We start from the raw sequence: 18,274 nt of genomic DNA, 5'->3' as shown, positions 1-18,274 counted from the left end.
TTTTGCAAATAAAATTTGAATTTTAAAAGTCCGTTATATTTGATTTTTGTGAATTTTCCCAAAAAACTAAATTAAACTGAGTAAATCACCAAAATTATAAGTAAGCAATGATCAAAGTAAACAAAAGTGTCTATAACTTAATGAATAATTGAGCAAGTTAAGCTTTATCACTTGATCTAATTAAAAAACCAGGTAAAGTCTTATCTAAAAATGATAAGAAAAATTAACTAGTGCATTTACAGGTACAGTTGATAAGTCAAGAAGAAATAATCAATTGTAATTAATAGAAAAAAGGAGATAACGACTGTACGAGATTTGAAAAATTGCCCAGCTGTAAAAACGAACAATAAAAATATCAATGAAATAAATGTCAAAATATTTAAACTAAAAAAAAGTGAATAATAATTAAAATAGACTTTAAAGGATACTTTAAGTGCTATATTTTTGTATGTCAATTTGTTAGTAACACGTCCTTTGTCAAATCAATTGTGAATTAATTGTAAAAATCTATTTTTTATTAAATTTGCACGGTTATTGCGATTTTCTTTTTATATAAAAGTGAAAAAACATGTCTTTGAGGAATATTAAGAAATTGCAAACGCCGGATTTGCTGAATCAGATCACAGATGATTCAGAAGAAAGTGAACAGCAGGCAACACCGAGAAAAGCGAACAACTTCGAGCTTGTAAGTATTTAATTGCACAAAAATTATTTTCGGACCTTCCATTTTTCTTGTTTTTGTAATCCTTAAAATGACATTTTGATCACAACACGATTATGCTTTCTACTGGCATATACGTGAAGCAATTTGCGTCATCAATCATCGATTAATGCTCTGTATTTTCTTTTAAAATATGACAATTTCTCACAATTATTATTCATAATATTATTCGTTGACATGTTTTCAGCTATCTCTAAGTGAACGAGAAGATGACAACGAGACAACGGAAATGGAAAACCTGTCGATTTGTCAGCAGAAAGACTCGAGTAAGAAAAAGCGTAAGAACAAGAAAAAGAAACGAACTGGACCTAAACAAAAGATGAGCAGCGAGGATCATGACAACGATGAAAATGAGGATGAAATTACCAGAACTGTTCGTATGGTCGATAAAATGTTTGGTACATCAACGCATCATCATTCTCATCATGTACCACAGCCACAGAACACAGCAACTCAACAGGAAATTGATGCGCTTAAAAATAGCGTGTTATTCATTCAATACAAGAACTTGAATCCACAAGTTGAAATGAAGCGAATGTTTGGTAAAATTGTCAATCAAGAACAACAGAAGAAGCGTCGTGCCGGCGGCGGAACCTTCAGATCTCTTAAATCCGTTTACATGTCAAATCCAAAAGAAAGTTGGCCACCAATTAACAGAACTGGATTATTTATGAACATTGTACCAGCGCCTGATATTTCGCCAACAAAAAATGAGAAAAATGTCATTTATTTCTCGTTTGAGCACTGTAAGTTCTGGATATGCTTTATCTCGTCCATATAATTAATAATTTTTTATCAATTTTTGTAGCTCAAAGTTATCAGACCGTTCAACGCAAGTTTTTGGAAAGTGTTGAGAGCATTGACAGTGATAATATTGTGAAAATAATTAACATGCAGCCATACCATATCGATGTAAGATTATTATCTATTTAATTATATTCATTAATAATTATTATATTCCCTTAAACAGGCTTTAATTCAGTTATCAGAATTGTGCAAAATGTCTGAAGATAATTCAATGGCAGCAGAACTTATTGAACATGCTTTATATGCTTACGAATCGGCTTTTCATTCAATGTTTAGTTTAACAAATGGAAATAGTCGATTGGATTATCGACGACAGGAAAATCGTGGCTTTTTCATTGTTTTATTTAAACATGCTCAGTTTTTGGCGAGCCGAGCTTGTTCGAGGACAGCTTTGGAATTAACAAAGTTGATTCTATCACTCGATCCAATTAATGATCCACTAGCTGTAATTCTGTTAATTGACTTCTATGCAATTCGATCAAAGCAATATGATTTTATTATTAATCTCTATCGAGAATGGCAACATAGCCGTAATTTGGCACTTCTACCTAACATGGCATATTCTTATGCTTTAGCTTTATATCATTCTAATAAAATGGATGAATCGGATGAAGCCATTCAATATGCATTGAGCATGTTTCCTGGAATATTGAAGCTATTACTTGATGAATTAGGAATTCAAGCTGATTCGCGTGTGACGTCACATAAATATTTTGGACAAGCTGCTATTACAAGTTGTCCACTTGCGCTTCAACAGCTTATGTCATTGTATATTCAAAGATGTAAAATTTTATGGACAGGCGATCCGGAAATATTGATGTGGCTCGAAAGAAATGTGCATGTTGTACTTGATAGTGTTGATAAAAAGGATGAAAAGATTGCTGACTTTGCTACAAAGAGAAGCACACGATATCCACATCCACCAAGAAATATTTTAAGACACGTCATTTTGTCGGATTTTAAAGAAAAAGTTCCTATTGCTGACTTCCTGAAGAAAGAAACAGATCCAATTGTTCATTTTGATCCACTTCCACCAATTGACTCGATTAACATTTATGAGCGACCAAAGCCTGTAAGTCATAGCAATCTCGCACGACAACAAGCTAATGGATTTCAATTATTCTTTCAATCACTTCTTCCGAGCTTTAATCTTCCTCCATCACAACCACAAAATGTTGCACAGGCAATGGCTGAAGGCAATGCTGTACAGAATGAAGAGAATGCTGGTCAATTGAATGAAGCTGCTGGAGGTGGTCATGTACATGAAGTACCAAATCCAATGCCTGACATGAGAATCTCTCTTAATTCGATTGTTGATGCTATGAGGGACTTCTTAAGTGACATTCGAGTGATGGAACGAAATCCAAATGAGGAGGCTGACTTGGAAAGTTCAAGTGATAATGATGGAAATGATTATCTTACTTAATTTATCTTTTTTTCTTTCTTCTGACATTCAATTACAAATGTGATCTCATTGATATTCTTATGTATCTTCAATGTGGAGATACTTTTACAGATCAATGTTGATTGTGACACTCTAGATATTTAATTATTATATATTTGTGGTGGAATTGGAAAAATTAATTAAAATTTAAAGAATGTTTCGGTGTTTATTCAATTTCTTTATTTTTTTCTTTAAATTTTTCAAAAAGTCTGAAAGAACATAAATAAAAGTTTTATGCTTTAATTCCATTTTGTGGCAAAAAAAATTAAAGTTGTCCTGGATGATTTGATTTTTAACGGAAAAATTAATTTCAAATTTGATTCTTTGAATTTGTACGGTTTTTCAGCATTTAACATGAAAAATCGTACAAATAATTTCAAAAACCACACAAATGTTTGAAATTGTAGGGTTCTAAAATTTGAATATAATTTTTCCGTTAAAAATTCAAAAGTCAATCCATAGAAATTGATAATTGATGTAAAATTTTTTCACTTTTCAATTTAATTAATTAAAAAAATGCAGTGTGTTTTACATGTCGCAACACACAAAATGGAAATATTAATTAACTAGAGTATAATAATGATATAATTACTTTGAATAAGGAAGAAAAAAAAAATAGTTTTTTTGTGTTAACAAAAATTATAATACATAAAAGATAATAAAGGACGATAAAAAGGAAGAAACTAACTTTTTTTTTGATGAATTGAAAATGGCTATAAAAATTATGATAAGTCTGGGTTTTTAAGAACTTTTCCTACTTTAGAAAAAACACATTATGCTTAAAATTTTGATCGTGGCACTACCGAAATTCAACAAATGCTTGGTTCATTGATAAATACAGGAACTAAGAAGACTTGACACTTTCATTGGAAAAATAAACATTAGAAATCATATGTTTGTGTTGTGTGAGCTCAGTAGCAGTTATAGTAGGAATGTCTAAAGAAGAATTTCTCCACAAAAAAAAAAATTACGTCATTGTTCCGAAAACGGCATTGTATCGGCATATGGATGGCCCATATTCCTCATACTCGGCTTTTGTATGACAAACCTGATAAAATTCAGGCTAAAATAAAAGGAATTTGTTAGATAAATGCACAATTAAATGTTATTATATTACTTACTGTTGATGCCAGCATACTACCGCCGAACCAGACAGCATAACGTTGCATATGATGTGAAATCACATTTACATCGATTGGTTTTGGCTGTAGATAAGTAAATCAAATATTAACTGACATTCAGCACTTATGATTAATCAATGACTCACTTTAATTCTTCCTTCGCTCAAATTTTCACTAATTCTCAGTCGAGCATCTACAGATCGTTTGATATCGCGCTGTAAGCGTCTACCAAAATCTCTAAACATCGTCGATCCACCACTTAATACAATATTATTGTACAACGGTCGTCTAACATCAATGGGACAATTTTGTATAACATTATCGACAATTTCACTTATTGGCGTTGTAAAATCTGGATTAGAAAATTCAGGATGAAAGAAAATCTCCGGTCCAAGAAATCTTTCATAACCGACATCAACATTAAATGCTTGCTTTGTAATACTATTCATTCCGTCATAAGTCTTAATCCATTTTGATGGTTCTGAATCATATTTCGCAAATTCTTTTGCAATATCTGGACAAATATAACAAAAACGTTCCTTAATTGCTTTGGCAGTTTCAAGACTTTGTTCAGGTGGAATTCCTACTTCACGTTCTCTCAATAAACTCTGAATAAATGAGGTAATGTTTCGACCGGCGATTGGAATATGTTTAATACATGACCCAATTACGTAGCCTTCAGCTACTGGAATAACGTGAGTTACACCGTCACCACTATCAATCACAATGCCTGTTAATGTACGTTCTTCGACAGGACGTGATGCCCAACTTGCAGCTAATGCAAGCACTGCTTGAACTGCTATATAAAGTCCTGGAACATTGAATGTCTCAAACATAATTTCAGCAGTATATTCACGATTTTCTGGTGTGTTTAGTGGTGGTTCTGTGAGCAAAAAATGATGATCGCCGGGTTCAGCACGTAAGTATTTAAATATGCATTGCTCTAAAAAGCGTTCCATAAGATCCCAATCTTCGACTAGTCCATGACGAACGGGATACTGCAAAATAATCAAATTTTATGAATCATCATCAATTAAATAATGTTGATATTACCTTCACAGCATATCCAGTAGCATCAAAGGCTTCATCTCCAATATAAAAATCTAAATCCTCTACTCCTTTTGTGATTCGGCGAGATGATTGGTCGCCTACTCTTGCGCTCTCTTTTATTGCTATTGCAGATGGAAAAATAAATTGTGGATCTTTATTTGACGCATATCCTAACTTTGTGTAACTGGAATGATAAGAAACATAAAAGCAAGAAATAATCAACATTAATAATTTTTTTCCATAATGACTCATTCCGGTGGTCTGAATCGTTCAATTTTTATCACTATTTCCTATGAAATTCATCATCTTACCCCGTGCCCACATCAATAACGCACGCTGGAAGCCTTCCTGTCATTTTTATTATGTTTTTGAGCTTATTGCACACTAACTAAATCGATTTTTACCAAAATTAATTTATTTTTGCACTTGCACACCCAAAAGTATAGACGCAATCAGCTTGTGAACGACAATCGCGCATTTTAATGCACAGAATTAATGCTGAAAATAAGGCTCAAGAATTTTGACATTAACGGCTTATAATAATTTGAAATTGATAATTCTACTTGATGTTACGTAATTTTACGTACGTATTGCTCTGGTTTACGTACAATTTTTGGAGTTTTTGGAAAATCTTACCACAAAAAGAGATTTTTCAAGAAAATCTCTTGTTTATTCTAGTTAATGACTTAACATATTCATTTTAAAAAGTAAATTCCCTAGAAAGGTCACAAATTCACTGAATTATTAATTTATAAATTGATATCCACACAGACAAATTGAAACCCCTCTTATGGAAAAATACGCTAAAAAAGAAATTCGTTTTGAAATAATCAGTCAACCCAGAGAAAGTTTAAATTTTTCAAAACCGTTAATGTTTACAACTGTTGTATCTTTGTATTTACGTCATTTCTATGTGTTTCTTATGTCATTTCTGGGGATTAAAATTGACAACAAAAAGGAAGTGATTAATTCTGTGGTCAATTTACTTCCTATAACAACGAAATTCAATGTTTAGTTCCAAATTATTTTTAAATGAGCTATTTTGTAGGAAGTGAGAATAATTTTGCTAATCCGGATTTAAAATAAATCTGTCGGATTAAAAATTAATTTTGATGAATTAGAAATAGCAAAATATTAGGAATTTCAGCCTGTCCATCTACCCACCACTCTTTTTTGAAGATATCCTCAAATGACTCAGCCAAAATTTCATTTTTAGGTCATCATAGACGAATAAAAGAGTTTAAAGGGTTACAAAATCTATTCTCAAATACTCCAAACATGAGTAAACACTCATCATGTTCAACACAAAAGGGAACGATGCAAAAGAAGGAATGATGGATTGTTAGAAAAGATAATACTTGGAATTATTGTATACACAAAAAATAAAGAAGAAGTTCAAATGGGAAAATGAAACATTAAACTTTGTGCTTCGACTGACTTTATCAAATTTATTGAGCCGTGAAAAGGTCGACGAATAAAAGTAAATTAATTCAAGAAAAAGCTCCAAAAAATTATAATTTTAAACTTTTTTGGATCCAGCACGTTGTTGACATAATTTTCAATTTACAGATTGTCGGCATCAATTCCTTATATTTATTAATATCCGAAAATTAATTCCTGTTACAATATCCGATATAAATCTTTGGATCCTCCTTTGTGGAAGAAACAAAAGAAAAATCTGTAAGGACTTTAATTCCTCCCCACGCAATAATGAGCTGTGAATCATGAACGAGATTTAACCATAAAAAATTGAATTACGCTACTCATTGTGCTTAAATGTCCCAAAGAGAACATTAAATTTCTTTGGAAAGATGTTGAATGAAGATGAAATGATTGCATGTGGTTGATAAAGCGCATTTTAGCTGAATAGAATATAACGGTCATTAATATTTTGAAAAAATAACGGTCATCAAAAATTTGAAATTCTTGTTGTCAAAATTTTTGAAAAATTAAAAATCAGTCAAAATTTTTGAAGAGAAATAACGGTTTTCTAAGGTTTAAAAAATAACGGTCGTCAAAAATTTGATTTTTTTTTGAAAAATTGCAACCAAATTCAAAAATTAACGTTAAAAATAAAGGACAGTCAGACAGAAAATGTTTGAAAACTTTATTTGGAACTTTCTTGCAGAAAAAAATAAACCAAAAAATAAATGCTTGAAGTCATAGACGGAAGGAAATCAGTGACTTAGCATTTGTTTAGACAACATTAAGACATGAATAAATATTTTAACAACACCGTCCAATGATAATGTCCTTTTAATTCCCAACAATCATTGCGAGATGTTGAAGCGAAAATTATCGGCTTCAATTTCTGCAGTTCGAAAGAAAATAAGCATAAACTCGCAAAATGCTTCCTGGCATGTCGTTAAATATTTTTCCCACAAAATTACTAATTGACATGAAACCAGATAACCCAATGTCGGCACGTAACAACATTGATTCTTTTGTCGTCTAACTTGTGTGACCTTAATCTGTGTTATTTTCTGTAACTGAATAGAAACATTTTTTGTGTCCTTTTTTGCCGACATTCATATTGTCACTGAAAGTTCTAAATGAACAGACATGAACCGATATTGCTTCGCACAAAATGTCATGAAATTATATTATTAATACATTCGAGAGCGAGAAATGAACGAGAAACTTGAAAAGCACAAAAAAAGTCTATGTACACATAACAGGATTGCCACAAATTGGCACTAACGTTGAAAGCAGATCTGGAAATGTTTTAATAGGGTCCTTTTGTATTCATCTATGCTACACATTTACTCCATTCATGGCATGCAATTGTTTTCGCACAATCGATTTTACTACCATGTCTTATCAGACAATCAGGCATGACTGGGTGAGTGTTGGATGAAATTTCCTTTCATTTTGTTGGTATTATGGTTTAATCCATGACTTATCAATGTTTAAATGTGGTTATCTCTTGTGATTGGAATCTTTGAGAGTGAATTTTTAAAGCTTGGGGAGTTTTGAAGAGGGAAATATGCACACATTATTGCAGATGTCCAAAAAAGCAGTTACGCAATTACTTCTAAGAGCAATATTTGAATTTAAGAACAGAAACAGAAAAAAATCATTTTTGATAAATTTTTGTCTTTTTTATTCTGTTTTATTATCCTGGATCTTTAATTAACCAAACCTGAAGCTATTTAGCATGTAAAGATCAATATTATGACAAACATAAAGCATATTTTAATGCATAATTTCACCAAAATCAATTTTTTTGAATATTTGTTTACAAAGCTTTGAAAGCTCATTTATTTTGCAAAAAAGCTCAAAATTTTACCAAATTAAGCTTTCAAGCAGCACGATAACCTTCTGTTCCAATCCAATTTCAAACCAGATTCATCTATGAAGTCACTCAAACTTTCATAATTTAATAAAAAACATCCAAAATAAACTTTTATGCACCTCAGAATCAATCAAATTCTTTATTCATCTCATTTCCCAACATTTCCATCTGCAGTCAGTAAAAAAGCAGTTCTCTGACCTAATAAAGCGGTTGAAATCATCCTTGTAACGTGACAAATTTCTCACAGTGAAAAAAATTCAATTTTAGGTGAGAATATGTCTGCATAAAAATGATATTCGAGCAACAACCTCATCAAGCTATGATATTTAAAGTTTTTATTTTCCCTTTTAAAGGTCTGAAGTGTGCTTAAAAGTTTTAATGGAGGTCGATTCTTTGGATGAGTTTTTTAAAGTTTTCACAAAAGAATCGTTTTTTTACAATTTTTTTCCTCTAACTAACAAAATTTTATTTGCTATGATTGTTCGTTAGCATGAAAACTATTATATTTAGTCGATTAGAGGACCTACGGATCCTTATTCATTAAGTTATTCCAATTTTCATACACATATCTCGGTTTCACAAAATGGAATTCTCATCCGAAGAATTCAATTTTAAGAAAAATGGAGTAGAATTTGTTTAAAAATCAAAACAAATATTAAAATATACACATTTTTCTATGAACTAATGCATCAACCAGTCTAAATAAGTTCTTAATTAAAGCAGAAATTCGATTTTTTGTTGAAAAAAAAGTGAAACCGAGAAATTTTTGAGCTTTTTTTTCCTAATCCGTGACGAAAACTACCAAATGAAAATTTCAAAAAAACTCAAATTTTCGTCTTAATTTAGTATTTCAGTGTGAAATAACCACTAATTCAGTAAGAATTATTGTTATAAGACTTTTTAAAGTTAACTTAAACTATCAAAACATGAAATTTGGAAAGATTTTTATGAAAACGTTTTTTATTACTGAAATTGAAATAACCTTGGATTGTAAAAGCTCTTTTTCAAAAATTCAACTCATCCAAAGAATCACCCTGCACAATGATCTAGATTTGAAAAAAATGTTCAAAATGTGAAATAATTCGGTATTTTTTTATCAGGACTTTCTGGTGTAATATGACAGATTATTGCTTCGTCTAACATGTCTCCAAATATCCAAGCATGAATCTATGTCTAACTCGAAAAAAATTTATTAGAACATTCATATGTGATTGTTTACATTTTTGACACAAAATTTAAATCACTGAAATTTCATGCTTTCTTATGACAATTCAACTCATTTCTACTGTCTAATGCTAAAAAAATGTATAAAGTTTGTCACTATGCATAGTAAAAGTCGTGTTAAAAAATTTAAGTGGGAGAAAAATCGATGTAAAAAAATGATATTTTTCAAATTTTTGAAGTAAAATAAGTCACGAGTACACACGAGTACAAACGCGAAATAGGCACAAACTGAAAGAATCAACTTACATTTATTCATAAAATTAATGTGGAGCATCCAAATCCTCCCAGTAAAGAGAATTTTCACTTTGAAATTTAGTGAATTTTTCAAAATTTTCCATATAAAAATTTACGTGCGCAAAATTTTTCGATAAACTTTTACAAAAATTTTGCAAAAAAACATATTTATGCTGATTGTATTAATATAATATTTCGAGGACTAACCCAAAAGTCCATTTTGAATGTATTAAAGTCAATATACAATTTTAAATCAGTAAAAATTTTTGCTTCATTAAAGTGTCAACCCGAATTTGTGCACAGTCAACTTTTGAACATTTTTTTCAAATCTAGATCATTGTGCCCTGGACGAATTTAATGAGAACAATTTCAATTTAATTAAAAAGATACCTGAAAAATTTTCTTTTGTTCAATTTGTTCCCAAAATATTTTGAAGGGTCGTTCACTTGTGATGTCAATCAGACGTAACGGTTTTTTAGGATTTGAATTTTATGTGTTCAAAATTTAGAATCGACAAATTTTGAGAAAATTGCAGATTTAAGTGTTTTTGTACATTTTGCAAGCTCATATCATGTTGAATACATAACTTTGAGCTGTTTACTAACATAAGATCGGTAGCATGGCAAGAAATTATGCCCGGAAAGACTAAATTTTGAAAAATAAGAAATTTCATATTGTAAACAAAGATTTTAAGCTTTTTAAACAGACAAAATGGCTCTCTAGAGCCTATATAATAGATCCATGGCAGTCATTTACACACAACCCTTAATAATTTTTGGTATACATTCATTAACGGAGATCTTTCATCTCAAGCATGAAACAAAAAATAACTTTGGATTCACCACCTTTGTTATTATTTTTTCACCTCTCCGGAAGGAAATTTTCTTATTTTTAAAGACCTTTCTCCATCCCATTGTTCGTCTCAAGTGGTTGAGTGTATACTTGTTATGGATCGAAGTATCTTTCAATTTTTTATTAATTTACGGATCTTCAGAACTTTATTAAAAATAAATATTTTATAGAGCATAAAAATCTTTTGGATATCCATTCATAGAAAACTTTGGAAAATTTTCGAAAAAGGCTCGACTTTAATGAAGTATCTTTCGGCGAAATATAGCGATAACTAAATCAAAAGCATACTTCTGAAAATAAGTATGAATTTTACTGAATAAATAAACGACTTCCATTATTGAGTGTTGATTGTGCTGTTCATTGAAAGCTGGTTGTTTATTATTGAAAATAATTACAATTTATTCTATTTGAATGCACGTTGATGTTAGGCTTCTGCAGTTTTGAATGTCAAATGTTGAAAACTAGGAACATAACCTTTAAATTGAGAGCTTTTTTGTTTGGTAAAAAAGCTTTCAAAGCTCAAAATTTAAATCTTTGTTTACAATTTGAAATTGATTTGTTTTTTCAAATTTAGCTTTCCTGGACATTATTGCTCGTCATATTATCGATCTTTTGTTAGTCTACAGCTCCAAATTATGTATTCAACATGTCATGAGCTTGTAAAATGTCCACAAAGTACTTAAATTTGCAATTTTCAGGTGTCGCACAAAGCTGGATCTATCATTGGCTTCCTTTTGTCAATTTCTAACTCTATCGACAGCTTCCTTCCAAGAGTTCTTCCAAGAACAAAACATCCTACATCCAGTAAATGAAAGCTCTGTCGAGGCGGCATTGAAAAATGACATTTAAAAGCTTTTAACCACAAAGCCTTCTAAGAATCTAAAATTGAATTAAAATCCAGCATCGTCGCCTTAAATGAAATTCTCTCACCAATTAACTTGTGGCTGTTTCATTATTCTATACACTATTTCAGAAAATAATAAGATACAGCATAGAACAATAATTTTTGCATATTTATAAAAAAGGATGTCTTTTTCTGGTTTTTATGCCTGAACAAAATCGACCTACATTAAAAGGAAATTTATAATGAATGAAGTCAACCAAGATTATTTGTATAGAACGAAAACTTTGACTGACAATACCAAAACATAAATGGTGCTTCTATAAAAAGCTTTACAAATATTTAATTTGTATGAGAATGTCAAGAAGAAGGCAGGAAATTTTACTACACATTTATACCGTATTTGTATTTTATTACGTTAAGTGAAAAAAAAGAAATCAAGTATCAATAGAATCTCTGATTCTCGCATAAAAATTGCTGTTTTTTTCCTAATATCAATGAAAAGCTTTCTCATTTGAAATTCCATGTCTTCTTCCTACTGAACGGAATAAATATTAAAGTAATGTGCGCTGAATTTTAAAGCTCCTGCTCGTTTAAAGCTTACATGACGCACGACATTAGACTCAGTAATCCCATTAAATTGTGGATAAATGCAAATTTCTTTATTTTGTGTTGTTTAGAAATAGCTGGGGTGGATTTTAAGTGATGTCAACAGACATTTTTGTGGTGTTGGAGGGAGATTGAGGACTAATTTATTAAAAAAAGGTTAAAATTCCTTCAAAACCAAATTTCCGTTAAGTTAAAATTTGAATTCATTTGCCTTGAAGTAGGCGTTGTAAAAATTTTGAAATAATAATTTTTTGGAAAAATTGCAAATTTAAGTACTTTCTGGACATTTTGCAGGTTCATAACAAGTCAAATCCAATCCTTTGAGCTGTATACTAACAAAAGATCAATAACATGACAAGCAATTATGTACAGGAAGGCTAAATTTTGAAAAAAACAAATCAATTTCAGAATGTAAACAAAGATTTGAATTTTGAGCTTTTTTGAAAGCTTTTTCAACCGACTTCCATGCTCCATCATTAATGAACAACCTCCACATCTAAATATGTACTTATTCTCTATAGCCATCCAAGCTGCTGCAAGCAGTTTTAGCATTAAAAATTCATGTTCCTTTCTCAAAGACACAACAGATTGAGATTTAAATCGAGCAGTTTCTTTGTTGTCCCTGTCACATTTTATGTCATACATTATATCATTTTCGTTTTGTTGCTTCGCATTCTTGAGGCGATTCCATATTAAATATATTCTCTTTTTTTTCCACTTTGCAATTTTATGTCATGAAAATTCATTTTATGCTTGTAGACGGCGTTGAAAATAAAATGAAAATTTCTCACAATTTATTGTACTCGTGTTTATCTTGTCATGTCATGTAATTTTTATTTCAATTATTTATGTTACAAAATTAAAGCTCATGTGAGATATGATCATATTCATGCGGAAGGAAGCTTTGTGAAGTGCTCAGCCGACTGACGAAAATTTAAGGAGGCATTGCTGTTTTTGGTGAAATTCATGAGAATCCATAAACATTGAATTTTATAAAAATTCAGATGACTACGATCAAAACCGTACAATTCCAGATTTGTAAACCAGCCAACAGCTAAAATTACTAAGGTGACTACGATCAAAACCATGCAATTCCAGTTACCAACACCATTGTAAACCAACCAAAAGCTAAAGTTAGAAACCATACAATTCCATCTTTGTAAACCCATCAACAGCTGAAATTGAACCGTTTTGAGTATTAAAAAGCAAATTAAAGCTCTCTGACTTCATTAAATTGCGAATAAATGCTTTTTAATGTATTATAATTAAACACTTATCTTTTTATGACTTTGACTATCTTAACTTATATATTTTCGAGTTAGCGTTTGAGCATTAATGTCTTTTTATATTCATTTTTACTGTGCTTCGTGATTTATTTACTTTAACAAAAGAATAAGTGAGGATAATTCGAGGAAAGAAAATATTAAAACTTATTATCATTTTATTTGGTGTGAGATTATATTTGAGTTAATTAACTCAATAAAGATTTAGTTCAGGGGATTAGTGACTTTTGTTGTCTTATTAAATTGCTTGGAATTGACATTAAAGAGAGTTTGTTTTTGAATACAATGAATTTTGATTTTCCAGCGGTTTTTTGAATTTTTAATTTTTAACGTTTTTCAAAAATTTGAATTTCAACGGATTTCAAAAATTTGAATTTTGAGCGGGTTTTAAAAATTTGAATTTTCAACGAATTTTGAAATTTTAGATTTCCAACAAGCTTTGAAATTTCAAATTTTCAACGGTTTTCAAAAATTTGAATTTTTTAAAGCATTTTGCACAAAAAATTTAAATCTAAAATAGTCGTTAAAAACACAAAGGACATGATGGCAATGAAAACAGTTCTTAAAATAGACATAATAGCTTTATATTAGCATTGTTTTTATTTCATTCATTCTGTGTCATTTAATAAAACTATCTCTAAAATGTAAATACCACTAAATGGAACAAATGCTGTATAAATTTATGTATCATATGCAATTACATGGATTCTATTATGACTCTCTCTATGCTTGATATTATTATTGTGAAAGCGATTGCTAAGAATTTGAAGATAAAATGAGAAAATCCAAGCGAATGTTTATTGCCATCAAGCTTCATTTTATATTATGTATGACTCAACTATCCTTAAATGCTATGACGTATCCAAAAAGAAAATAATAGAAGGCTGCTCTCTGAATATAGATGAATCGTAACGAGATTTGCTTCGAAATTATACGCACACAATAAGAAGTCAGTGTCGTAAAACTTCTATGACATTTAATTAAATTAAAAAAAGAAAAACTAAAATTTTCATTCATGGCTTTTCCACTGATTACATCGTGATGATATCTCGATAAATTTTGCGGCATTTCTCAGCCTATGTTTTTAAATATTTGCCTTTCAATAGAAATGGCATAGAAAAGAAAATGCGTAGGATGCTTTCTATTTTTTTGAATGTGTCTATGAAAGGGGGTCCTCGGTTTGAATTAAGTAGATGATTTGGGAAATAGAGTTCTATGTCGACATGAATTTTGAAAGGAGTCGAGTTGATCATACAAAATCTGAGTTGACATCCAGCTCTGTCAGAAAACATACTATGGGGGTCTTCGGTTCATATAATTGTGATTTTAATGATATTTTGAATCGAAGTAAGCATGTATGCTTAATTCCTTGGCCATACAGATCAATTGTGATACATGGCTAGACCAATAATACAGACTAAATTAAATCCAGGACGATCATTTTCATGTTCCAGTAACTTCACGGATCCACTCAGAATTAACCAAAAAATCACATTATTAAAACCGAAGACCCCCATCAAGTCATAGGACGTTCTTATGCGATATTAATATAATGCGACGAAGCACAAATGAAAAAAAAGCAAAAAGGGGATTTATGAAAATAGAAACTTATTTCTTTTTTTGCTCACATTACATCCACAATGCCTTGAAATTCATGGTTGAGGAAACTTTCTTTTTTTCAATGGCTAAATTTGTAAAACATAAAAAAAATCCCCAAAATAATAATAACAGTAATAATGTCATTAGAGATGAATAGAGGAAATTTTTCAAACAAAACTTCTTCTTCTTGTTCCTGAATTATGACAGAGGGAAACAACAACAACAAATAATTCTACGCTCGGTATTGTGATATTACTTTCCAGATGACGATTCATGAATTCAGAACGGCAAAAGTTCCTGTGTGTGTGCTGCTGTGCATTTCCGAATAAAAAGTAATTTTTCATAAGAACGACAGATGCTTTGTAGCGACTTTTGTGCATTGAAATATAATATTTTGTGTATCTATTGTCTATGTGCCATAATCTTGATTCTTTTAGCACCTTGCTGTCATCATTATTACTAACTGTGCTACGATTGTTGTCTTTGATGTGCTATTGCTGCAGTTAGAGATGCAGAAGAGAAATAAAATCCTTTTTGTGCTTGAAAAGATCCAGTAAATTGAAAGAGGATTAATTTGTCTGTCAAACTTACCATTGCACTCGGGGTTTTATGCTTTGTCAATTGAAATGTATTGAGGAAACATCCACTGCACATCACTTTTACTTTTTAGTGCTTTTATAGGCTTAAAATGGAATTTTTAATTTATTGCAATTGAATTTGCATAAATTGATAATTTAAGACCTCTTTGTTTGTTTTTCAAGTTATTAGCATCTTAATAACACTGCTTTACACCTTAAACTTGTTATAATCTGTTATTTGATAAGCAATTATGCTTGAAAAGGCTGAAATTTGCAAAATTATAAATTTTGAAATTAGTAAACAAAGATCCAGTTCAAACTTTGGTGAACTTGGAATTCCACCGATGCTGTGTTTATGCTATCATAATTTAGGTCAAGTTTCGTTCAACTACCTCGCGAAAACGCGCCTTCCTAATTCTAAATTAGCCTCTCGTGCAAAAAACAAAGAAATTTCACTTCCTCATTCCACATTTAACTGTTATCTATGGAAAAGAAGAATTATACGCTAACGGACGCCTATTTATCTACCTATCAATCTAGAAAGAATGAAAAAAATGTCCAATATTAAATTTATGATGATTAAGTCTTCCATAAAATAAGCTAGATTGATGGAACGCACTTGTACGTGAATGTTTTATATACATTTCGGCAGTGAATAAGAAGGAAATCGCTTCGAGATTTTTCTTGACAAAAAAAAAACATTTATGATTAGTTCAAAGACTGAAATGCTTTTACGCATTGTTATTGTGGTGAGACGTTTATGAGGAAATTCCTTTTGAGCTTCTGCTGTTGAATATGCCTTTTTTTCGAGGAAGAAATTTAAAATTGTTGGGAGTTATTCTGGTATGATGTCAAATATACAGATCAACATCCAGTCAAACTCAGATCTGAAGATATTGAGATCCAGTTTCAGAAATTCCAAAAATCTGGAGATGGAATTTAGATACTTTTTGTTCATTTTACAAGCTTAAGACAAGTTAAAACAACAACTTCAAGCTACAAACTACCAAAAGATCGATAACATGACAAGCAATTATGTCCAGGAAGGCTAAATTTTGAAGAAACAAAACAATTTAAAAAGGTAAACAAAGATTTGAATTTTAAAATTTTAAGCTTTCCTCAAGATCCAGAAATTGTTAGGATGCAACTTATCAACAACCCCAACCATTTAAAGAAGAGGATGAAAGGTACAGTCTGTAATTTGAACGTCCAAAAACATATTCTATTAAAATGATTCAAGATTCCTTCTTTTCAGTCCACATAATTTAAATGTACCGTGAAAATATCCACGTTAATTTTCTAACGCTGTTGGATTTCCTCATAAAAATTGTACATTGACTTTTTTTATGCTGTACAGAAATTTGAGAGCCAAAATGACTCTCTGAGAGTCAAAATTTTTATAGGAAATGAGAGATATGTGCTCATTGAAGTGGAATTTACATCTTTACTGCCGGTAAACAGCTGATTTTGATTTTGAGTTTTTCCTTGTTATGTGGGCGATTATTTTGATGAGTTGAATTTTGGAAAAAGAGCTTTTTTAATCCAAGGTCATTTGAATTTTAGTACTAAAAAATGTTTTCATAAAAATCCTTCCTCATTTTATGTTTTGATAGCTTTAGTTAACTTTAAACAGTCATTCAACATTAATTCTTACTAAATTATCAGATATTTGACATTAAAATGCTAAATTAAGACGAAAAATTGAAGTTTTCTGACATTTTCATTTGGTATTTTTCTGCACGGATTAGGAAAAAAAAAGCTCAAAAAAATTACTGTCACCCAAAAAATCAAGCATATAATCGAAATATCTCATTAATTAACGATATTTGAAACATAATCTTATAATGGAAACATAGCTTAACTCGAATACTATATTCCTGTATATTTATTATGTGAAATTTCCCTTTAGTTTCTTCGGAATTTCGATTATTCGGATGAATTTCGATTTTGGGTGACAGTAATTTTGTCACAAGAACTCAAATAACTTAATTAATATCGAGTTTGAACGACTGAAGTAGTGAAAATACAGTAGTATTTGCCATTTTGCATCGAACCATGCATAAACATCGTGCTTCGTAATGCAAAAATTATGAGAAAAATCGATTCTTCGGATATTTTTCAAAAAACGCATCCAAAATAATCGCCCATGTGCTACACAACTCTCTACACTTTGTTCTTCTTCAATAATTGTATTACAAAATCAATTTACCTCGTCAATGACGGAATGTAATGGATTTTTGATCTCATTTATGGTTTTTTTTGACTCGATATCTCCAATTCCTTTTATTATTTTACTTTGTAATAAACATCTCATGAATAAAATATCATGTTGAGCACAAAAAGGCAATAATTAAATCATGATATTGTTGTTATAAAAATTTAGAAGTGGATATAAAGATTATTATTGCTATTATATTCGTATCAACAAGTATTATTGTCATTGAATCAGGTTGTTGCTGTTAGATTTGGGAATATTAATCAATTTTGATCTTCAACTGTCAATTTAAATTTGAAAATTTAATGAAACATTTTATTTTTGCGCCCCTTTGATAATTTGAATTTCAAAAAACCGTTAAATTTTGGCATTCAAATTGAAAATTTAACGAAACTTCATAC

The 18,274-nt window shown here is 30.5% G+C and overlaps 2 protein-coding genes across 2 annotated transcripts; one reads left to right on the top strand and one right to left on the bottom strand.

Moving 5' to 3' along the window:
- Nucleotides 1–361: 361 nt before the first annotated feature.
- Nucleotides 362–3,626, top strand: Nulp1 (Nuclear localized protein 1). Its single transcript, XM_070642488.1, has 4 exons — nucleotides 362–685; nucleotides 909–1,467; nucleotides 1,530–1,633; nucleotides 1,692–3,626. Exons 1-4 carry the CDS (start codon nucleotides 569–571, stop codon nucleotides 2,952–2,954), a joined length of 2,043 nt encoding a protein of 680 aa, XP_070498589.1. The 5' UTR covers nucleotides 362–568; the 3' UTR covers nucleotides 2,955–3,626.
- On the bottom strand, nucleotides 3,213–5,593 carry Arp3 (Actin-related protein 3). Its single transcript, XM_070642489.1, has 5 exons — nucleotides 5,455–5,593; nucleotides 5,147–5,327; nucleotides 4,240–5,091; nucleotides 4,094–4,177; nucleotides 3,213–4,035 (listed from the first exon to the last, which is right to left on the bottom strand). The coding sequence occupies exons 1-5, from the start codon at nucleotides 5,496–5,498 to the stop codon at nucleotides 3,940–3,942; spliced, it is 1,257 nt and encodes a 418-aa protein (XP_070498590.1). The 5' UTR covers nucleotides 5,499–5,593; the 3' UTR covers nucleotides 3,213–3,939.
- Between the last annotated feature and the right edge of the window lie 12,681 nt (nucleotides 5,594–18,274).

This window comes from Chironomus tepperi, unplaced genomic scaffold (assembly GCF_022539635.2).
Source record: "Chironomus tepperi strain 1889 unplaced genomic scaffold, CSIRO-AGI_Ctep_v1 contig_298, whole genome shotgun sequence".
NCBI classification, from domain to species: domain Eukaryota; kingdom Metazoa; phylum Arthropoda; class Insecta; order Diptera; family Chironomidae; genus Chironomus; species Chironomus tepperi.
This window is presented reverse-complemented; position numbering and strand designations above follow the sequence as displayed.

Excerpts from the sequence above, each read along its gene's own strand:
- Nulp1 (XM_070642488.1), top strand. The coding sequence starts at position 569 with ATGTCTTTGAGGAATATTAAGAAATTGCAAACGCCGGATTTGCTGAAT. Across the intron at positions 686-908 it reads AAGCGAACAACTTCGAGCTT|CTATCTCTAAGTGAACGAGA; the intron begins GTAAGTATTTAA and ends ACATGTTTTCAG. Across the intron at positions 1,634-1,691 it reads TGCAGCCATACCATATCGAT|GCTTTAATTCAGTTATCAGA; the intron begins GTAAGATTATTA and ends TCCCTTAAACAG.
- Arp3 (XM_070642489.1), bottom strand. The coding sequence starts at position 5,498 with ATGACAGGAAGGCTTCCAGCGTGCGTTATTGATGTGGGCACGGG. Across the intron at positions 5,328-5,454 it reads GTTATTGATGTGGGCACGGG|TTACACAAAGTTAGGATATG; the intron begins GTAAGATGATGA and ends TTATCATTCCAG. Across the intron at positions 5,092-5,146 it reads CTACTGGATATGCTGTGAAG|TATCCCGTTCGTCATGGACT; the intron begins GTAATATCAACA and ends ATTATTTTGCAG.